This window comes from Pezoporus flaviventris, unplaced genomic scaffold (assembly GCF_033815535.1).
Source record: "Pezoporus flaviventris isolate CSIRO_AGI_PZ_B2104156 unplaced genomic scaffold, CSIRO_AGI_Pfla_v1 ptg000131l, whole genome shotgun sequence".
NCBI classification, from domain to species: Eukaryota; Metazoa; Chordata; class Aves; order Psittaciformes; family Psittacidae; genus Pezoporus; species Pezoporus flaviventris.
The window spans coordinates 466,083-485,856 of record NW_026892679.1 but is presented as its reverse complement, the minus strand read 5'-3'; the positions used below and the strand labels follow the sequence as shown (position 1 = coordinate 485,856).

The 19,774-nt window shown below is 37.4% G+C and overlaps 1 protein-coding gene across 2 annotated transcripts in view; it reads right to left on the bottom strand.

Moving 5' to 3' along the window:
* EDIL3 (EGF like repeats and discoidin domains 3) overlaps positions 1–19,774 on the bottom strand; it is a 261,017-nt gene that overhangs the window by 106,623 nt on the left and 134,620 nt on the right. For both annotated transcript variants that reach the window (XM_061478716.1, XM_061478717.1), the window contains one exon: positions 8,913–9,026. In XM_061478716.1, the coding sequence (XP_061334700.1) occupies positions 8,913–9,026 (114 nt within the window). The remainder of the gene's footprint in view (positions 1–8,912; positions 9,027–19,774) is intronic.

Sequence of the window (19,774 nt, the reverse complement as noted above, 5' to 3'; positions counted from 1 at the left end):
GTGCAAAATATGCCTGTTGGGTCCTAAGGACTTACCTGACTATTTTACAATGAATTTCTGTCAGGTGTCTGAGTATAGATTCTATCCTCTACTGCCTAATCAAAGTAAGATACTGAGAAATTAATTTTCAAAGGGAGACATTGCTGTACAGTACAACTGCAGCAAGATTAAAATGTACCCAAAGGCACAGGGCTCATGACTTCATTTTAACATCAAACACTGAGAGATGTCTCATTTTCCTACTGTATTGAAAGGAGGAACTACAATTCTGCTCTGTTTAGCCTAATTTTGCACACTTTTGCATCTTACATGGTATATCTGGAAAAAGAAGGTCTGCAGCAGAAGGGCCAGAGTGTGCTTTTGTTCTTTAAAGACGCAATATGAGAAATGTTAGTTTGATTAATATTTCTCACTAGGTCATTGAAATGCCTGGAAAACATTTCAGTGTTAACTATGTGTTCTGTTATTTCTATAACATTTTCTCCCTCTTTGTGCTATTAAAACAACACACTACACAGAAATGTTAGCCAGACAATATTCTCAGAACAGTGTAGCCTCAGCAAACCTCAATGCTTTTAGCAAGAGATTCAAGATGGATTTGCCCAGTGCAAAAGTAGAAATTGTGTTCCATCCATGGTTAGCTGAAGTAATGTTAAAAATGCATATAATGCACCACTCTCGCTATTGATACATTTAGCCTGTCTTTCAGAATTCATAGAACATCTTTAATAATTTCTGGTTTTATTTTTACAGCATATTCAAAAAAGAACAAATTATCAAGACTGAATTAAATTACATGGATTAAAGTTGTATTTAACATGTAAAAGTATTCCCTGTTGCATTTTCAAAATAAGTTTGTAGTATGCTTTTGTTTCAAGATATTTCTGTAATCCATGGAGGTCATAAATCAAGTGTTACCGTTAACTTTACATTAAATTGATATATTGTTTTTAGCCAAAGTATTTTTTTCCATTCTTCCTTTTGATTGAGATTTAACCACACACTATTCCCTAAATCAGAAAGGACATCATATGAATGATTTGTGATATCAATCTACCCTAAGTAGATTAGGAACTGAAATTATTTCTCTAAGGGTAATATTTGTGTGTGTGCGTATATATATATGTGCATATATATATACACGCATATATATATACAATATACATACACACACATACCTATGAAATCTCATTTTTTTTTTCCCATGCAAGTCCTGAACTTGTTATCTAAATAATGACAAACAGGACTATATATATTTACTGAATATTTATTCAATGTATCCTTGGCAAATGATTTGAGGATTCTAGCTCTTAAATTTTATGATCTTTGAAAAAGCAAAACAAACCAAGAGGTGTATAAAAATTAAAATAAGTTCTTATCTTGGCTGCCTTAAACATGAATTAAAAAAAACAGTTTCTCCTCTCTTGATCAACATTCTGAACTGGTGTTAGGTCTTGATTTCATGGCCAGGCTTTATCCCCTGCCATTCCTCTGTACCAGCCCAGTATTTGTGCAGCTGTAAAGTTCACCAGATCAAAGAACTGATATGGTTCATTAATTACCTTTTTCATTTCCTGGGTCAGATTTTGCTGAGACAATGAGGTACATGGGTAAAATGGCAGCAAGAATGAGCAGCCACAAAAGCAGCAAGACAGGTAAAGAAAAGCCGAAGCAGGGTTCCTCCAAGCAGCAACTGGGCTGGTTTATGTGTTTTCAAGGAATTGTTACTCTACAGTGTGATGAAGTGAAAAACAGGGGTAAGGTCCCAATTCACTGACAAAAATAGAAAATCTGCTGGGAAATTTCTGGAATTTGAAGGCTTCAAGGCATATAAGAGCTTACTTATTTAATAAATTGGAAAGAGAGCAACAAGCAACCTGTCTTGATTCAGGTGATGTTTATAATTTACAGGACATCTAGAAATCCCTCAGGTTTAGCATGTGCCGTAACAGACTTCCCAGTACATACTGGCAACATGAATGAAAATGGAACAGAAAATCTAACATAAAGAAATAAATTATTTTTGTACCAGTTAATGTGTATCTTCCACTTTTGCACATGGCTATAGTACCCTTACCTACAGTAGTCTGTATTTCTAGAAATTACAAGTAATTCTGTAGTTCATTTTTTTCCCTAACGAAAGCTGAAAACCTGAATCAACTGACTAAATATGAAAGGTTGGAAAATATCAATTATTGACACTGTGAATTATGGAGCAATTTCAAGAATGCAGAAGAAAATTTTGCATGTTTGGCCAGTTTTCGCAAAATTTTGCTACATTTTATATAACACCAGTATTTTAGGTCATAAACCTGCCAGACTTTCAAAACAATCAAGAATATGCTTGCAACCACACTTCATATTGATTATTCACGGAATTAGTCAAACTGATATTTTAAGCTGTAAAGAAAGTTCTCCTAAATCTCACTCAATGAGATCTTAACAGTAATCAGTACTTTAGGAAACTTAAGTCCATATTGATTCCTGTCAAGTAAAGTGTTTAACAGTGGCGCACTACAAGCTTTAAGCCACGACTTGCTGCTAACTAGAGGTGCATAAAAAAATCTCATGCTTTCAAACCTAAGTTCCCCAGCAGGTAATCTGGAAATGAGGTATGATTCTAACAGGATCATGTTTACCATTTAACAACAGTCCAGTGTTTAAGAGGTTCATTTTTACAGGGCACTGAATTCACAAGAAAGACTGTTACCATGTTTATTAACTTAAGAAAATGGTTAAGTTCTGATTCCTACTCATATTTTTAAAACGCAGACTTCACAGAAGACAAATTTTAGTTAGAAGTAAAGCTTCCCCATGAAAACATAGCTTTTAACTGTTTCATAAATTGTGGTTTTTTTTTTTTTGTTTTGTTTGTTTGTTTTTCCTGGGCAGTTTTTATGACCTCATCCTGTGATGTTTCTTTTGGATAGCGTTTTTCTGAACCTAAGAATGGAGGCTTTCTGAGCCCTGAACCCTCCTAAGCCAGGGCTGGCAAGAGTTGGATTTGAGAAAGATAGATACCCAAGACTGAAGACAATGACCATCAAACAGAAGAGTTCAAAGGACAAGCATCTGAAGCCAGAAAGTCATAAAATCACAAAATGGTTTGGGTTGGAAGGAACCTTAAAGTTCATCCACTTCCAAACCCTGCCATGGGCAGCGACACCTTCCACTACAAGCCCCATCCAACCTGGCCTTGAGCACTGCCAGGGATGGGGCAGCCACAGCTTCTCTGGGCAACCTGTGCCAGGGCCTCAGCACCCTCACAGGGAAGAACTTCTGCCTAAGAGCTCATCTCAGTCTCCCCTCTGCCAGTTTAAAGCCATTCCCCCTTGTCCTGCTACTAAATGCCCTTGTCAAAAGTCCCTCTCCAGCTTTTTTGTCAGCCTCTTGAAGTCCCAGGAGGCTGTTAAAAGTCGCAATGATTAAGGGCACTGCCTTGAAAACACACTTTAAAGGGAAATACAGAAGACACCAAAAAAAGCAGTACAGTCTCAAAAAAAAAAACAAACTGTGAGACTAGTTATTTCTCCTGTGCTACAAATCATTAAACTTGCAGGTGTCGTGTATTCTTGGGAACAATTTTGAAAGAAATCTCTAAAATCACAGTGCATCAGGATGCTTTGGAATGACGCCATCTAGCCTGGGAGTATAAGGCTGCATGTAAGCAGAAGTCTTGAAAGTCTCTTTTAAGCCTAGATCTGTCAGATCGCTAGGTAATTTTTAAGCAAAAATGACACTGAAAGAAGAGGTGTTTTCATTTAAATAAAAAATTGCCACTTTGAGTTCCACAGAGAGGAATGCAGAAGGCGACCAAGTGCGGTACAAACACATTACAGAACTAAAGTATCAACCACAGGAAACAAATGAAAATATTGTGAAAGTGCACTGCTTATCAGGATTTCTGACATGCTAGACAAATTGCATTGGTGCATTTGCTCTGAAATCAGTCCTCCTACATATGGGCTTGCTGAATATACAGAAAAGGAGGCGAAGGGACCATAGCATATGTAAAAATATTTACAGTGATTAATCTGATCTGTAGCTTTAAAGAAAGAGCATAAGAAAATCTGCCATATGCTTTAATGGCAGCAACTCTTGGCAATCAGCAAAATACAGCTCGGAAATGCACACTGGTGAAATTATAACGTGACCACTGCATAGCACCATCTTCTAGATAAAGATAAAACCAAACAAATAGCAATCAAAAATTACCTGTGGAACTATTCAGAAATTACTGCAATTCACAATCCAAGTTGCTCATGGGAGATTTTAACAATACAGATTTGTACTGAATAATGCAAACAGTCTGACACTATGTAAGTGGCTCCCTGGTGCCTGGAGGAGAATTTTGTGATCCAGAAAGTAAAACCTTCAACCCCAGGAGAATCTGTGTGGGAAGCAGTACTTATTTATAGAGACTCCGACACTAAGGAAAGCTGTAATGGAGGTAATCATAACTGATAGCTTGAATTCAGCACAGAAACAAGAAATAGGCTAAGAGAGTGCAAGAACAGAAGGTGCTGCAGCTGCATCAAGGAAATGCTGGGGCCTTAAGAAAACTGGAAAGTAATATGGAAATAATACAACTTAGGTTTTGCTTTCAGAGGATGGGGAAAGGTGCTCTCTTTCCATTATGTGTTTACTAAACATCTGCAGACAAACTTTGTAAATACCAGATGCTCAGTGAAGTATCTCTGAACAGATTCATGAGCTTATTCTGTAACAACTGAGCGCTTGGGCTCCACATCACTCTGACTTTGCTCAACCTGTGCTTTCCAGAAGTGAGAAGCAGCTGATTTACATATCATTTATGCCTGAACAGCTAGAAATAGCAGTAGCTAATATGAAAAAAAGAAGATTTAATTAAAGCATTTCCAGAAGAAAACTAAGAGGTCAGGCCAATGCTTCAAAATGAGAAGGGAATGTAAACAAAACACAAGGAAAGCCCAAAGAAGCAGAAGCATTATTAGGATGTGAAGCACATTGGCTGGCTAAGGAAATCATCTCAGTGTCTTCTGATAATTTTCTCATGGCTGAGACCTTAAAAGCATTTCCATACCTCATCCATGCCAGAAGGAGATTCAGAAGATTGTCAAGGTGGTACAAATACAGTTCCAAGCCCATTAAGCATTTTAGTGCTATTTTAGTACTCAGTTCTAGACGAGCCTTTCCCCCTCACTTCAGCTGCACTAGTTATTAGCAGAGGGTCTTGGGACTAGTCAGGAGGATTTTGGGTGGGTGTCCCACAAGTCTTGCAGGACGTGGGTGTAATACAAATCACACCCAGAAAGTACTGCACATGAGATAAAATTTAAGGGAATTACTTAGGAGATTAACTGCGGTGGAATTAAAAAGAGAGAAAAAACTTAGATGGTGCATTAGGAAAAAAAAGGCTGACGTAAACTACTTCAATCTCGTAAGTAACACAAAAAGTCATTATTACAAAGTACAGGTATTTGGGATATACCAAATTAGATATAATGTTAGAAAATACATCCTGGAAAAGCTTAATTGGCAGAAGAACAGACTGTATGGTGTATTTTTGCCTTTTTTTTTATTCTTGATCTAGACTATTTCATATATTCTGTGATGTGGATTAGCAATCTTTCAGTTTTGTGAGGTAATTCTGAGATAGCAATCACTAATTTACATAATTAGCATAATAGTAATTATATGATTACTGTAAATATATGTAAAACTAATGGTGTAATTAGAATATGTAATTACTACTTGTAATTACATAATTAGGTATGATGAAATAACTAAAACTCTCACGAAAAAAAGAAGATACTTACAAGCCCAGCTATAGAAACTGGTATAGTGCAGAATTACCATGGTGTATAAAAAGAAAATTTATTATTTTAATGCTCACTGTGTTAAAGTTAGCTCAAAAGTAAACGAATGCTAAAAGTTTGTGAACTGTGCCATAGTACTAGAAGAATTTATTGACTTTCCTTAACAGGGGTAGTTCAATGCTTGCAGGCAGTAATCAGACACACATTATTGCCACCCTTAATTATTTATTATTTAACAATAAATCTTCATATGCTTGAATTCATATGCCTGAATAACATGAGTATAAAAAACAGTAGAAAAAAAGTATTCAAATATCCACCTCGTGCAGCATTCTGTAATTATTGATTTAAGTAATATATTACTTTTCTCCTAAGTCTTCAAACCATAGGTGTCTATATTCACATTGCTATCCAGAGGAAGTACAGAATAGAAGCTTTTTACCACCACACTCCAGTGCCATGTTGCCATGTCTCCCTCATTTACCACACTACAGAATCACAGACTGGTTTGGGTTGGAAGGGACTGTAAAGCTCATCTGGTTCCAATCCCTGCCACATGCAAGGACACCTTCCACTAGACCAGGTTGCTCCAAGCCCCGTCCAACCTGGCCTTGAGCACTGCCAGGGATGGGGCAGCCACAGCTTCTCTGGGCAACCTCTGCCAGGGCCTCACCACCCTCACAGGGAAGAACTTCTGCCTAAGAGCTCATCTCAGTCTCCCCTCTGTCAGGTTAAAGCCATTCCCCCTTGTTCTGTCCCTACAGGCCCTTCTCTAAGGGGTAGCTGCTCTAAGGTCTCCCTTGAGCCTTCCCTTCCCTTCTCCAGGCTGAACAAGCCCAGCGCTCTCAGACTGTACACACTTTGCAGCTAATGAATAGTTACTGCAAAGCTAAATCATTTTTTAAAGTTTTAAACTCACTGTCCTTGATCTCTACACCAAAACAATTTGATTGTGTTACAGAGCCTGATCATATTTATAAAAATTCTTTAACACTCAACAGAATTATCCTTTCAAATAACTTACTGTTCTTCTCTAGTTGATGGAGCCCTGGGTCACAGCTGTCAGTATTAATCTACAGAAGCGCCTCCAGAAAGATCATGTGTCTACATGATTGGCTTACCAGTGTAAATGTATAAAGTCTGACCCAGAAACACAGACTGTAGATATCATAGTTTGCAATTCAGTAATGCTTTACTGACACAAGTAGAGTTCTTTCACTATTTCAATATACTGGAAATATCTATTTTATCTTTTACATATATAGGTATGAAAAATATATGTACACATATATATTTATTTATATATGCATAAATTTTTATATAAATAAAAAATATATACACATAAAATCCAATATAATACATAATATATGCAACTTCACACACAAAGATTATTTTTATACACAATTATACATATATGTCTATAAAATAGAAAGAAATATGACGTAATATTCCATTTCTGAACCAGAATATGCAATGATTAGTTCAAGTAATAGCTTTGACTATCCCATTTCTAGCTAAAGGGGAAATTGGTTTTATGTGATCTATAATATGAGCAGTGTTCATGATGTAGCCAAAAAAACAGAAGGGATGAACTCTGAGGAAATGGATGAGATTCCTGGTAGAATTTCGAATGGCAGTCCAATTGCACATTATAAGGAAATACACCAAGTAATTCACCAGCAACTTTTACAGAATAATAGATGTTCATGTTTTACAACTTATTTCAGGCTGCCATATAGCCTGTAAAATTTCTCAAAGCAAATATTAAACTTTTACTTCTCTCTATACTTATATACACATTATGTTGGATGCTCAAATCTTTTGCTTGTTGCATATCAAATCTAGTAATTTACTGAGGCTACTTCAAAAAAATCCCATTCTGTCATTTGTAGTCATTGGTCCATATTGTTTTCTTCTGCATTCTGCCCCATGCACTCACAATGTGAACACAAAAAAAAGAATCATACTCTTCAGCTTTGCCATGGTTTCATTTATTTAGTATTCAACTTGCAACATTCTTTACATTTTTTTTCTCCTACACATAGCAGATCTTCTTAGAACCAGAAATTCCCATTCTTGAATGTGGGTGACTCCAGTATTTCAGGTACTATTGCACACTATTGTGAATGCAGTATCTAATAGTGCAAATGATAATACACAAATACTTTCTTTTTTCTCCTTAAGGCACCATATCACATACTGTAACATAGCTTAGGACTTTCATTAGTTTTTTATAATTTTTCTTACTATATTTTAGCATTATATTTTAGTATTTTATTAAATAGACATTCACTTTATATTACATAAATATATAATTATATTACATAATTTATAGATATTGTATATTATTTTATTTTTATATTTTTATTTTAGCTTTTTCCACAAGACCATTATTCTTCAGCATCCTTTGGCTAAAACACACAGGCTTTCTTCTCTGCAGCACTGCAAATATATCAGCCTCCAGCATCTGTTATTAACTGTTAACGCACACTGCATTTCATACCATAGCAGTTTATTCTACTTTTGCTATTTTGGTCTTCAAGATTTCCTAGTCTTTCATAAATGAAGAACTCCTTTATTAGCAACAACTTTAGAAATTAGGTCTTTATAATGCATTTGGTAAAATCATGGGAGACTGTTCCCAGGGCAGACCCTGGATGAACTCCACTAACGAATTCTCCAAACCAGTGGTCCTGCTTTCAGAGGCTAGAAGTATAGCCCCTGAAAGTTGATTGAGAAAGTAACATCTATTTTTGCCCTGCTCTTCCACTTGTTGATATCTGTGAATAATTACTCTTCAAGGAGGGATGCTTAGGCAGATGAACCCTTACCTCAAATTGTTTATTGTATTTTTCTACTTTACACTATTTACTCTTTCTTGTTTGACTCTTAGATAATAATTTTGCATTTTGCAAATTTTTCATGCAGATGTTTTGCATGACAGATTTGGTCTTATAAATTTCCTCCACCTTGAAAAGAATAAAATGGCTATTTTGAGCATTACATATTTGTAGACTAGACAAGTATCTCCATAGTATGCTATAGTTGTTTCTGGAAAACAAGTATTTATTTTATTAAAAAAAAAAGAAATATATAAAAACATGCAGTACTTACTCTGTTGGCAGTTTCTTCCCATAAATTCGCCTGGACATTCACAGGAATAGTTGGCAACGAGATCTGTACAAATTCCACCATTCTTGCAAGGTTTGGCCTCACATTCATTTATGTCTGCAAAAACCACACAAGATACTGCCAGAATTAGCAAAGAGAAATTGTAAAAGCAATAATCACATGTTTTTAAAGCACTAAACTACAATGTATTATGCAACTGACATTAGAAACAAACTTGCTCTGTAAACCATGTGATTAGACAGAGCGTTCTTTAGGGAAAAACAGCAATCTCATAAATGCAGATAGTTTCATATGCCTGCTAAACTTTTACTATGTCCTATCATGCAACAGCATTTAAAGTTTTGCTCAGGGATTTTCACAGTAATGCCTAGAAAACATCAGGGCCACAAGTCACTATTTGGCCTTAAAGAAACAAATTCAACTAGTTCTTACAAAGTACTCATCAGTGATCCTTGCAACTTCAACAAATGTGGCTACTTCTTTATCAACAGATGCCAGCTAAGAAGGTCTCTCAGTTCATCTTAATTCATGAAACATCTAACTGACAAGATTGTTTAACTGTCCAAAAAACTTCCTTTCTATGCATGAGCTATCAGGCAAACTGAAACTAATAGCTTGATTCTGAAGACTGCAGATTTTATTAAATTCAGAAGATAGAAAAGGTGGTTAATTTCATTTGCATTCCCCTTTTCAGGTACTCTTATTTCAAATGCTGGGAGAATAATACTCCCCAGCGTTTTTCAGCATGGCAACCTTTAATATCAGATTATTTTTCTCAAATGCAATATAGTATTTTTCAGTCATCTTAAATAGGCAAGTGAAGGATAACAATATCTCCTAATTAAAATTCTCTATTTCTGCATTTATATTTACTCTGTATGGAGCAGAAACAATATGGATTGTATGCATCATTCTCAAAGGGCTGCATGAATGCACACAGTTAAATATTCAAAAAAACAGTGGCCCACACTAGCTTCATTAAGAACTGAAGTCCTGTTGCATTAGGCACTGTAAACAGCAAACGGAAAAGTAGTCTTTAGCTTGTACTACAATTTGTCTTCACTCAGTTTTGCTTAAGTGCATATTCATTCTGGATACAGTTCCTGATAAAGCACATGTGCCTAGCACAGAAGTAAGTTCAAATGAGAAGACAGAGATGAACTAATTGCATCCACTAGTAGGCAAAATGTCCTATGAATTGAAATAATACTCCTCACTTTTCTGCTGAATCTGCTTCTGTCCCCAAAATACCAACCTGTTTTGTGCTGTCATATACAATGTAAAGGAAATGCTTCATAAATATCTAAACCTGATGCAATAAGGCTGGTGCAGAAGCACAATTCAACTGCCAACAGAGATGCTTTATTTCTGGTAGCTGAGTATGTAACCTTTGTACTTTTAATTTGGATTTTCACATTTACTAGGAATCTATGTACAAAAAATCACTGTTTTAATACACGACTTGCCTAGATCTGATTGATTTTGTGATGTCTCCAGGGAAGTTTGCACCTCCAAGTCGTCTCTGCAGAACTGAAGAGCTGTGTAGCTTTTAAACTATATGCGCAATGTATATGAGGTAGGCTGAAAACTGGTTGAATGGCTGGGCCCAGAAGATAGTATGTGGTCTGAAGTCTAGTGGGATGCCACTATCACTGTACCACTGGAGCCAATACTGCTCTGACCCTGTTCAACATTCTTCATTAATGGTCTGGACAGTGGGGCAGTATGCATCCTCAGCAAGTTTGCTGCTGACAGAAAACAAGGAGGAGTGGCTGACATGACAGACGGTTGTGCTGCCACCCAGAGGGACCTCAACAGGCTGGAGAAATGGGATGAGCATAAACCTCACAAAGTTTAACAAGGTGTTAAGTCCTCCCTCTGGGAAGGAACACTAGCAGGCACCCGTACACTAGAGAAGGCTGCCCAGCAGGAAAGCAGCTTGGCAGACAAGGGCTTGGGGGTCCTGGAGGACAGCAAGTTGACCATGGGAGAGCAAGCATCCTCATGGCAAAGAAGACCAACAGCCTCCTGGGCTGCATTAGGCAGAGCCTTGCCATAAGGTCGAGGGATTTTCATCCGTCCCGTCTGCTCAGCACTTGCAAGGCTACACCAAGAGTGTTGAATCCGTTTCTAGGGTCTCCAGTATGAGAGAGACCAGGACATCCTGGAGACAGTTCATTAAGAGGCCACTTAGATAGAGACTGGAGCACCTTGCCTATGAAGAAAGCCTGAGAGAGCTGGCACTGTTTAACCTAAAGAGGAGGGCTAGGAGGAAACTCAGCAATGTGCACGACTACTTGACGGGACAATGTGCCCAGGATGTCTGCTGAGTCTCCATCCTTGGAGATACTCAAACACCATTTTGAATACTGTCCTGGGCAACCAGCTCTAGGTGGCCCTGCTTGAGCAGGAGGGGATTGGACCAGATGGCCTCCGGAAGTGCCTTTTACCCTCAAGCCTCCAATGATTGTGAAAATCTTCCCACTGCTGTGAACAGAAACGCAACGACAGATCTTCAGCTAAATGTGGAAGCTAGTTTCAGTTCTCTGAAGCAGAAAAAAAATAGATTTTTATACTGAAATTAGTTATAGTTACTGATCTCTGAGCTTCTTTTTAATCCTTCATGTTGTACTATTTGTTGCCTATAATAATACCACATACTGGACAAATAAATATTCACAGGTTTAGCTGAATTTCTGCCTATTAAAGAGAAAGAAGAGAAGTAATAGCTTAGTGTACAAGAAATAAAACCTGCTAAGGGAAGCGACCAAAGAACAGGCCTGCTCAATTCTAAATTAAATTCTTTATATGTATTTACAAAATTTAACAAGATTCTTCAGCTCTCTATTTGCCTTTTTAAGCAAAGCCCATTAAACTTACGTTTTAACCAGGTTATTCATTATTTTAATACAGGCTAACACGTTTGTGCGGAAAAAATATCAAGGTCACTGTGATCTAAAAAGCATTAAGTGAATATATGAACTATCTGTTACTTGGTGAAATAAAGGTAGTAATTTATCCTCCTAAAAGCTTTTCTATGTAAAGCTATTTTCTCAACATATTTAATTTTTTCTAATTTGTTGTTCCTATCAAAATATGTAGGAAAAAATGCACAGCTTTCCAGAATATTACATGTTGTCTATGCGACGATGTCGAAAACAGACTGAACCTTAAGTACCAGACACCTTTAAAGCAATCCTATGTATAGAGCAATTATCTATGATCAATGCAGGAAAGATGTAAGTTCTTTATTATTATCTTTGTAACTTGGATCCCACAGTGATTTTTTTTCCAGTAATTTGAGAACCTTTAGTCCCAGCAGTTCAAACGTGTCATATTTGATGAATGAAGAAATACTAGCTTATTGTGGCATCCTATTTGATACTAGAACAGATGTTTAGTTGGAAAGATAATGAACTGAAATGTGTTAAAGAAAAAAGCATAAGTTCTACAGAATTATTTAATTTATTATTCATTATTTCATTTGGTTAAACTTGCAGATGTAGAAGACTTAATTAAAAGTAGTTCCTGCAAATTGTGGTCAGATTTTATACAAATTCCTAGACATTCCAATTACGATACTAAACTTTACACCAGCTGGTGTGTTTCTTTCTTCTCAAACACATATATTTCCTTTTAAACTTTGTTGTATCATCATGATTAGAAATAACTTCAAATAGAATTTTAAAATTACATTCTCTGGAGTAGCTGCTCCTAAAGACAATAAAGACTCCTAAAGAAAACCTCTCTGTATGTTGCCAGATAAAAATTCTTCACTGACTATGCAATCAACCTACTTATGTGGCAAGGACATGCTTTTAAAATAAATAAACTAATACAATCACTGTAGGTTACTCATGATTTTTCAGGTAAACTTATGTTTTGTGCCAGGTCAGATTTTGAAGTGTAATTCACATTAACAGTATTATGCATTGTAGTGGCTAAAATGCAGATACCTGGATACTAACAGAGAATTCAGAGTTACTCACAGAGGAACCTAGTAAGACTTAGATACTAAGTGAAATGGACTTCTGAAGAGTTTGAAGTGCCAGACACTTTCTACACAGTTTCCAGATTGGCTAAAAAACCCCCAAATCCATATAAAAACCCCTAAGCCCTGAAAACCCACTACTGTCCGTGCCCAATCCCCCAGTATTTCTCTACTGAAGATGGATTATCAAATGAATAGTGGTTCAGGAACAAGGAAACACTGACCATTTTCTAAAAATAGATTGTCCTTGAATACTAATAGCTTGAAAGACAGTTGATTAATAAAGAAAGGCTATGTGAAGGTTTCTTTTTATACTGAAGATGATTAAATTTACATTTCCTGCCTCCTAAAATCAAAACAGAACTATAAAGCTATTAAGCACACTTCTGTTTGAAGCACAGTCATTGTGCACCATGGAACAGAAGTATGGTGTCAGAAACTGGGCAAGTAAAACAGAACTTTGCTGTATTACATAGCGAGTTGGAGAATCCATCATGAGGGCTTTTTCCTTTTTTGTTGAATTATTTATATATATATTTAAATCCTTCAAGTATTTAACAAACACGAATGAAAACTAGTACTGTCCTTGCAAATACAATATAATCAAATACACATAATCCTCATTTTGGACTTTACCTAAATAGAGTCACATCTGTTTTCCTGAAAAATCACCCCAGATTAAATGGCTATATAAATTATTTAACTGTTATAATAAAAAAATTTAAAAATTCCAGTAATTTGAGTTCTTCAGCCAGCTACTACTTGTAAACCTGACTTTCTGTGATGAAGGAACTCGTAAGCTCAATCAGTTGTTTTTGCCAATGCAGCTTGTGTTTTGGCTGCAAATGCACACCATTATCTTGTTCCTGTTCCCTGCTTACTTGTTCATTACATAGCTCAAATTCCTGGTTCCTGCCACCTGAACCCTTGTTTCTGATCCAGAACTATCTTTTGCATTACAGGCTTCCTGAAGTTCTCTCCTGCTGACAAGCACATTCTTTCCTTATCCTTTGATTTGATACACATTTTGGCTTTCTGATTACACTTGGCATGCTCATCTCATCTCAACTCTAAGTCATGTTTTTAACCAGTCTTCTGTCTTGATAGAATAGCTGGCCTATAGGTTCAAGAGTTCATTATGGAAGACTGCTTGGCCTTTATTAGGAACACTGATTTAGACAGAAACCTGTTATGCCTTACTAATATTGCTAATGTGTTTTTTTTTTCTCTCCCTAAGAAAGCCAATTCAGTATATAGAAAACAGACAGGAGCTGAAGATCAATTGGTTATAACCTAAGCATCATAGTGGCTTCCATTAAGACCCAAAGCTATACACTGGATAAAGAACAATTCCCAATTCTATAAACATGACACCCCTCCGCCCCCCAACTTTATTTTTATTTTTTAAGAAAACTAGAAAACTTAGGAACTTTCCTACCCAGTTCTTCTTCAGAATAAAAGTTGCTGATAACTAAAACCATGTTCTAACACCTTTATATTTGGAAATCGGTATGATAAAGAAACATGTAGTATGGAATATTTATGTTTTAGCTGGACCTTAAGTCTAGGATTTTCTTGAAGTTGTTTGATAGTTTTTTATAGTTTTTTAACTGCATTCTCCATATTTTTTCCCTTTATTCTGTATTGATCCTGAAAGATTAAATTACATGAATAAGTACTGTATGAGTAATACCACAGAGTGTACGATTTTGCTTGCAAAAGTTTGCAATATCTTGTTATTGTTTAAACATAAGCTTTCAGATATACATACTTTTATTACTTTCCTAACAAATACCATGAAAATCAGATTAGGTACTCTTTTTTATTATTATAGATTTGTACCAATTTGCTCAAGTACGATATTTTTTTAATGAGACATTAAATCGTAAGGCTCCACTGAAAAGAATAAAATTATACCAGCTTTATTTGGTAAAGAATCTGACTCAGCAGACTCAATTGAATTTAATATGGCTATTGAAACACTGACCTACTCACTTAAATGATAAAATTTGAAGGATTACAGCAATTCAAATTTAGAAGCACACCTCTCCTTTAAGAGTAGGAGACTGGTAAAATATTGGGTGGAGTCATTAAACTGTTCTTTCTCATATTTCCGTGTTTTAGTAAAACAAATCTAAATTGTAAATGTCTCCTAGATGAAGACAAAGTAACTTTTTTTTCTAAAAAGCTAAAATAAATATATTAATAAATTAAATTGTATTTAAACAAAATTAATAAGCATTACCCAAATGTTTGCAAGCACAGGTAGGTCACCTTCAATTTTGGTTTAAAAAATACAAAAGAGATAAGTAGCTATAGCTTAATTGTAGGTTTAAGAAAGTTTCATACCTGTTTCTGAATCAGATTTTGGCTGTAGTTAATGTGAACAAAAAATAAGCTGTAACATCAGCTGTAACTGTCCCTTTGTTTAACCAGGACTATAAAAATACAAGCACTAATACAAGCACTAATACATTAGTGGCAAGACCGTGGTGTGAAACATCTTAAAAGAACTGAAGCATATTCCCATGAAGTAAATTTGTTGCATATTATATATCACCTGGGGAATTACAGACAAGTCAGTCTCACCTCTGTGCCTGGCAAAATCTTGGAGCAGATTCTCCTGGAAGGCATGCTAAGGCACATGAAAAACAACAAGGTGCTTGGTGACAGCCAGCATGGCTTCACTAAGGGGAAATCCTGCCTGACCAATTTGGTGGCCTTCTATGATGGGGCTGCGGAGCTGATGGACAGGGGTAGAGCAGTTGATGTCATCTATCTGGGCTTGTGCAAAGCATTCGACACTGTCCCACACGACATCCTTGTCTCTAAACTGGGGAGACATCAATTTGATGGATGGACAACTCTGTGGATAAAGAAATGGCTGGATGGCCGAACACAAAGACTTGTAGTCAATGGCTCAATGTCCGGCTGGAGACCAGTAACGAGTGGTGTCCCTCAGGGATTGGTGTTGGGACCGGTCTTGTTTAACATCTTTGTTGCTGACATGGACAGTGGGATTGAGTGTGCCCCCAGCAAGTTTGCTGATGACACCAAGCTGTGTAGTTGGGTTGATACCCTGGAGGGAAGGAATGCCATCCAGAGGGACCTTGACACACTTGTGAGGTGGACTGATGCCAACCTCATGAGGTTTAACCATGCCAAGTGCAAGGTCCTACACCTGGGTTGGGGCAATCCCAGGCACAGCTACAGGTTGGGCAGAGAAGAGATTCAGAGTAGCCCTGAGGAGAAGGACTTGGGGGTGTTGGTTGATGAGAAAATGAACATGAGCAGGCTTCAGTGTGAGCTTCCAGCCCAGAAAGCCAACCGTATCCTGGGCTGCATCAAAAGGAGCATGACCAGCAGGTCGAAGGAGGTGATCCTGCCCCTCTACTCTGCTCTCGTGAGACCTCACTTGGAGTATTGTGTGCAGTTCTGGTGTCCTCAACATAAAAAGGACATGGAACTGTTGGAACAAGTCCAGAGAAGGGCCACAAGGATGATCAGGGTACTGGAGCACCTCCCGTATGAAGATAGGCTGAGAAAGTTGGGGCTGTTCAGCCTGGAGAAGGCTGAGTGGAGACCTCATAACAGCCTTCCAGTATTTGAAGGGGGCCTATAGGGATGCTGGGGAGGGACTCTTCATTAGGGACTGTAGTGATAGGATAAGGGGTAATGGGTTAAAACTTAAATAGGGGAAGTTTAGGTTGGATATAAGAAGGAAATTCTTTCCTGTTAGGATGGTGAGGCTCTGGAATAGGTTGCCCAGGGAGGTTGTGAATGCTCCAACCCTGGCAGTGTTCAAGGCCAGGCTGGACGAGGCCTTGGGTGATATGATTTAGCCTAAGGTGTCCCTGCCCATGGCAGGGGCGTTGGAACTAGATGATCTTAAGGTCCTTTCCAACCCTAACAATTCTATGATTCTATGATTATTAAATCTCAACTGGATATATTCAATGGAATTTGAGCACAGGGGAGACATCTCTTAAAATTCAGTTATTTGATTGCTTTTTTCAAAGTTAGTTTCCTGAAAACAGAAAATGCACAGCACATATGAATTATTTCTGTATTTTTACACACCAAAAGTTTCTTTCAATGTTTTCTTTTGAATCTACTGGAAACTACAAAAAAGAATGGTGACATCACAGAACTCATGTCACAAAAATCTAGTGGGAGCTTCTAGACAGAGTATAAAGGTGCCTGTTTACTTCAAAGCACTTTGAGCGAATTCTAGATAAGTTAGGGCTCTACAGGAATCTTTGCCATAGTAATAACACATCTTGTTACATTCACAGCAATATTTGCATCTTTATTTTCATACTTTTTTGAGCTTACCTTTATATCCCTATTTCTGCTTTAATAGCTCCCATAAAATAAATGAGAAAACAGGCTATTGCTCTGATAGTACAATGAAATTGGAGTCTGCATAGATGCCCACTTTCTTTCTTGAAAAATTTGTATCTTTTAGTTGTAGTCACTAAAAAGTATCATTTTCTCTGTGGAGTCATACTTCTAATACTGGACTATGTCAGTATTTTCCGATCTTCTTTTTACCTGTTTAAATGCATGTATAATGCTTGTTCATCTGAGGTAGTTTAAATTTAATAGAATTTTGGAATGACATTCTCAGGACCTTTCTTACTAGTTTTAAAAGAGTTGGTACTTTAAAGTTTTTTATACAAATTGAAACAGATTTTCCATTTTTAAATACTTTTGATGAACACTGGGGATGAAAACCTCTGTCCCATTGAGTACACTTACAATTTAAGTTTACACTGTAACTTTGCCCTGTCTTCAGGGCAACAATTCCTCGAATTTCCAATGAACCTTAATAAAATAATTGGCTATTTATAAAAGAAGCATTTGACCAATCATTTTAACTGTAGTTGAGAAAAAAATCTAATTAAAAAGTGAATCAACATGAATCATTTTTTATTACCAACAATGCTCCGAAAATCTCAACTACATGAGTAAACTTAAATTATTCGGCATTAGAGTGTAACTGCTAACTGGATTATTTGTTAAAATACTGAGGTGGGCTCATGGCAAGGAGTCCATTTATTTTCAAAGCAAGTCTGAACCCAGATCAGTAAATTAGTGTATTTCCCTTCAGGTATGCCAAAATAATTGTATTCTTTCAAAATACAGTTGTTTATGCATTTCAGAACAGCATGAGCATAGCGATATATCATTTTCACATGAGTACACTTATGGCATTGTGTTTTGAAAAATGTTATTAGACGGACAAGTCATGGAGGATATGACAATGGATGTTCTAAAATGACTAAAACCAGACGGTTATATTTGTTCACGTCTGTATTTGATATACGGCATGAAGTGTATTCTTTTATGGCCAATCTATATACATCTCATTTAAGCCCTCATAAACAGTGGTCCATGGGACTTCAGTGCACTTATGGTGCGTAAGTCCACATAATTGTGCTGCATAAAGGTAAATTTTACTCTTTGCTAATACCTCTCAGATACATACTTCTAGTTGCTCATAAATATATTTTACTGGTTGTGAATCTTCTTTTTAGATTAAATCACAGAAATAATCTAGCACTGGAAAGAGGAGAATGGGTTAGATCTTCTGGCAGAGTTCTCTAACCTTTTCTCCACTCTTGTGGCTGTGAAGTACCACAATTTCTTACATTTAACTTACAGAGACATTTAACAGATTAAGAAAACATTTATAAATCACTTAAGATAGGTGGGCAGTGAGGTGAATTGAAACAGCCTGAAGAGTTGGACCCAGAAGATGGTGATCAGTGGTATGAAGTCTAGTGGGAGGCATATCACTGGTGGCATTTTTCTGTGCTCAAGATCAGAGCATCCCGACACGTAGGAAGTCAAGGAAGAGGGTCAAGAGACCCGCGTGGCTAAATAGGGAATTGCTGGGTATGCTCAAGTGGAAGAGGAGAGTTTACAGGTCATGGAAGGAGGGGCTGGCCACTTGGGAGGAATATAAGGCTGCTGCTAGAGGATGTAGGAAGGCAGCTAGAAGGACTAAGGCATCCTTAGAATTAAACCTGGCGAGAAGGGTCAAGGACAGCAAAAAGAGCTTTTTCAAATACATGACAGACAAAACTAACACCAGAGGCAATGTAGGGCCACTGATGAACGGGATGGGTGCCCTGGTGACAGAAGATACAGACATGGCAGAGTTACTGAATGCCTTCTTTCTCTCTGTCTACTCTGCTGCAGGCAGTCCTGAAGAGCCCTGTACCCCTGAGACCTTAGATGAAGTCAGGTCAACGGAGCGGTTTGCCTTAGTTGATGAGGAATGGGTTAGAGACCAGTTGAGCAATCTGGACATCCATAAATCCATGGGTCCAGATGGGATGCACCCGCGGGTGCTGAGGGAACTGGCGGAAGTCATTGCTAGACCACTCTCCATCATCTTTACCAAGTCTTGGGAAACGGGAGAGGTGCCTGAGGACTGGAGGAAAGCAAATGTCACTCCAGTCTTCAAAAAGGGCAAGAAGGAGGACCCGGGTAACTATAGACCCGTCAGCCTCACCTCCATCCCTGGGAAAGTGATGGAATACCTTATCCTTGGTGCCATCTGAAGGCATATCAAGGATAAGAGGGTTATGAGGGGCAGTCAACATGGCTTCACCAAGGGGAAATCATGCTTGACCAATCTCTTAGCCTTTTATGAGGAAATAGCACAGTGGATGGATGATGGCAGAGCGGTGGATGTGGTCTACCTTGACTTCAGCAAAGCATTTGACACAGTCTCCCACAGCATCCTCACGGCTAAATTGAGGGAGTGTGGACTGGATGATCAGGTAGTGAGGTGGACTGTGAACTGGCTGAAGGAGAGAAGCCAGAGAGTTGTAGTCTATGG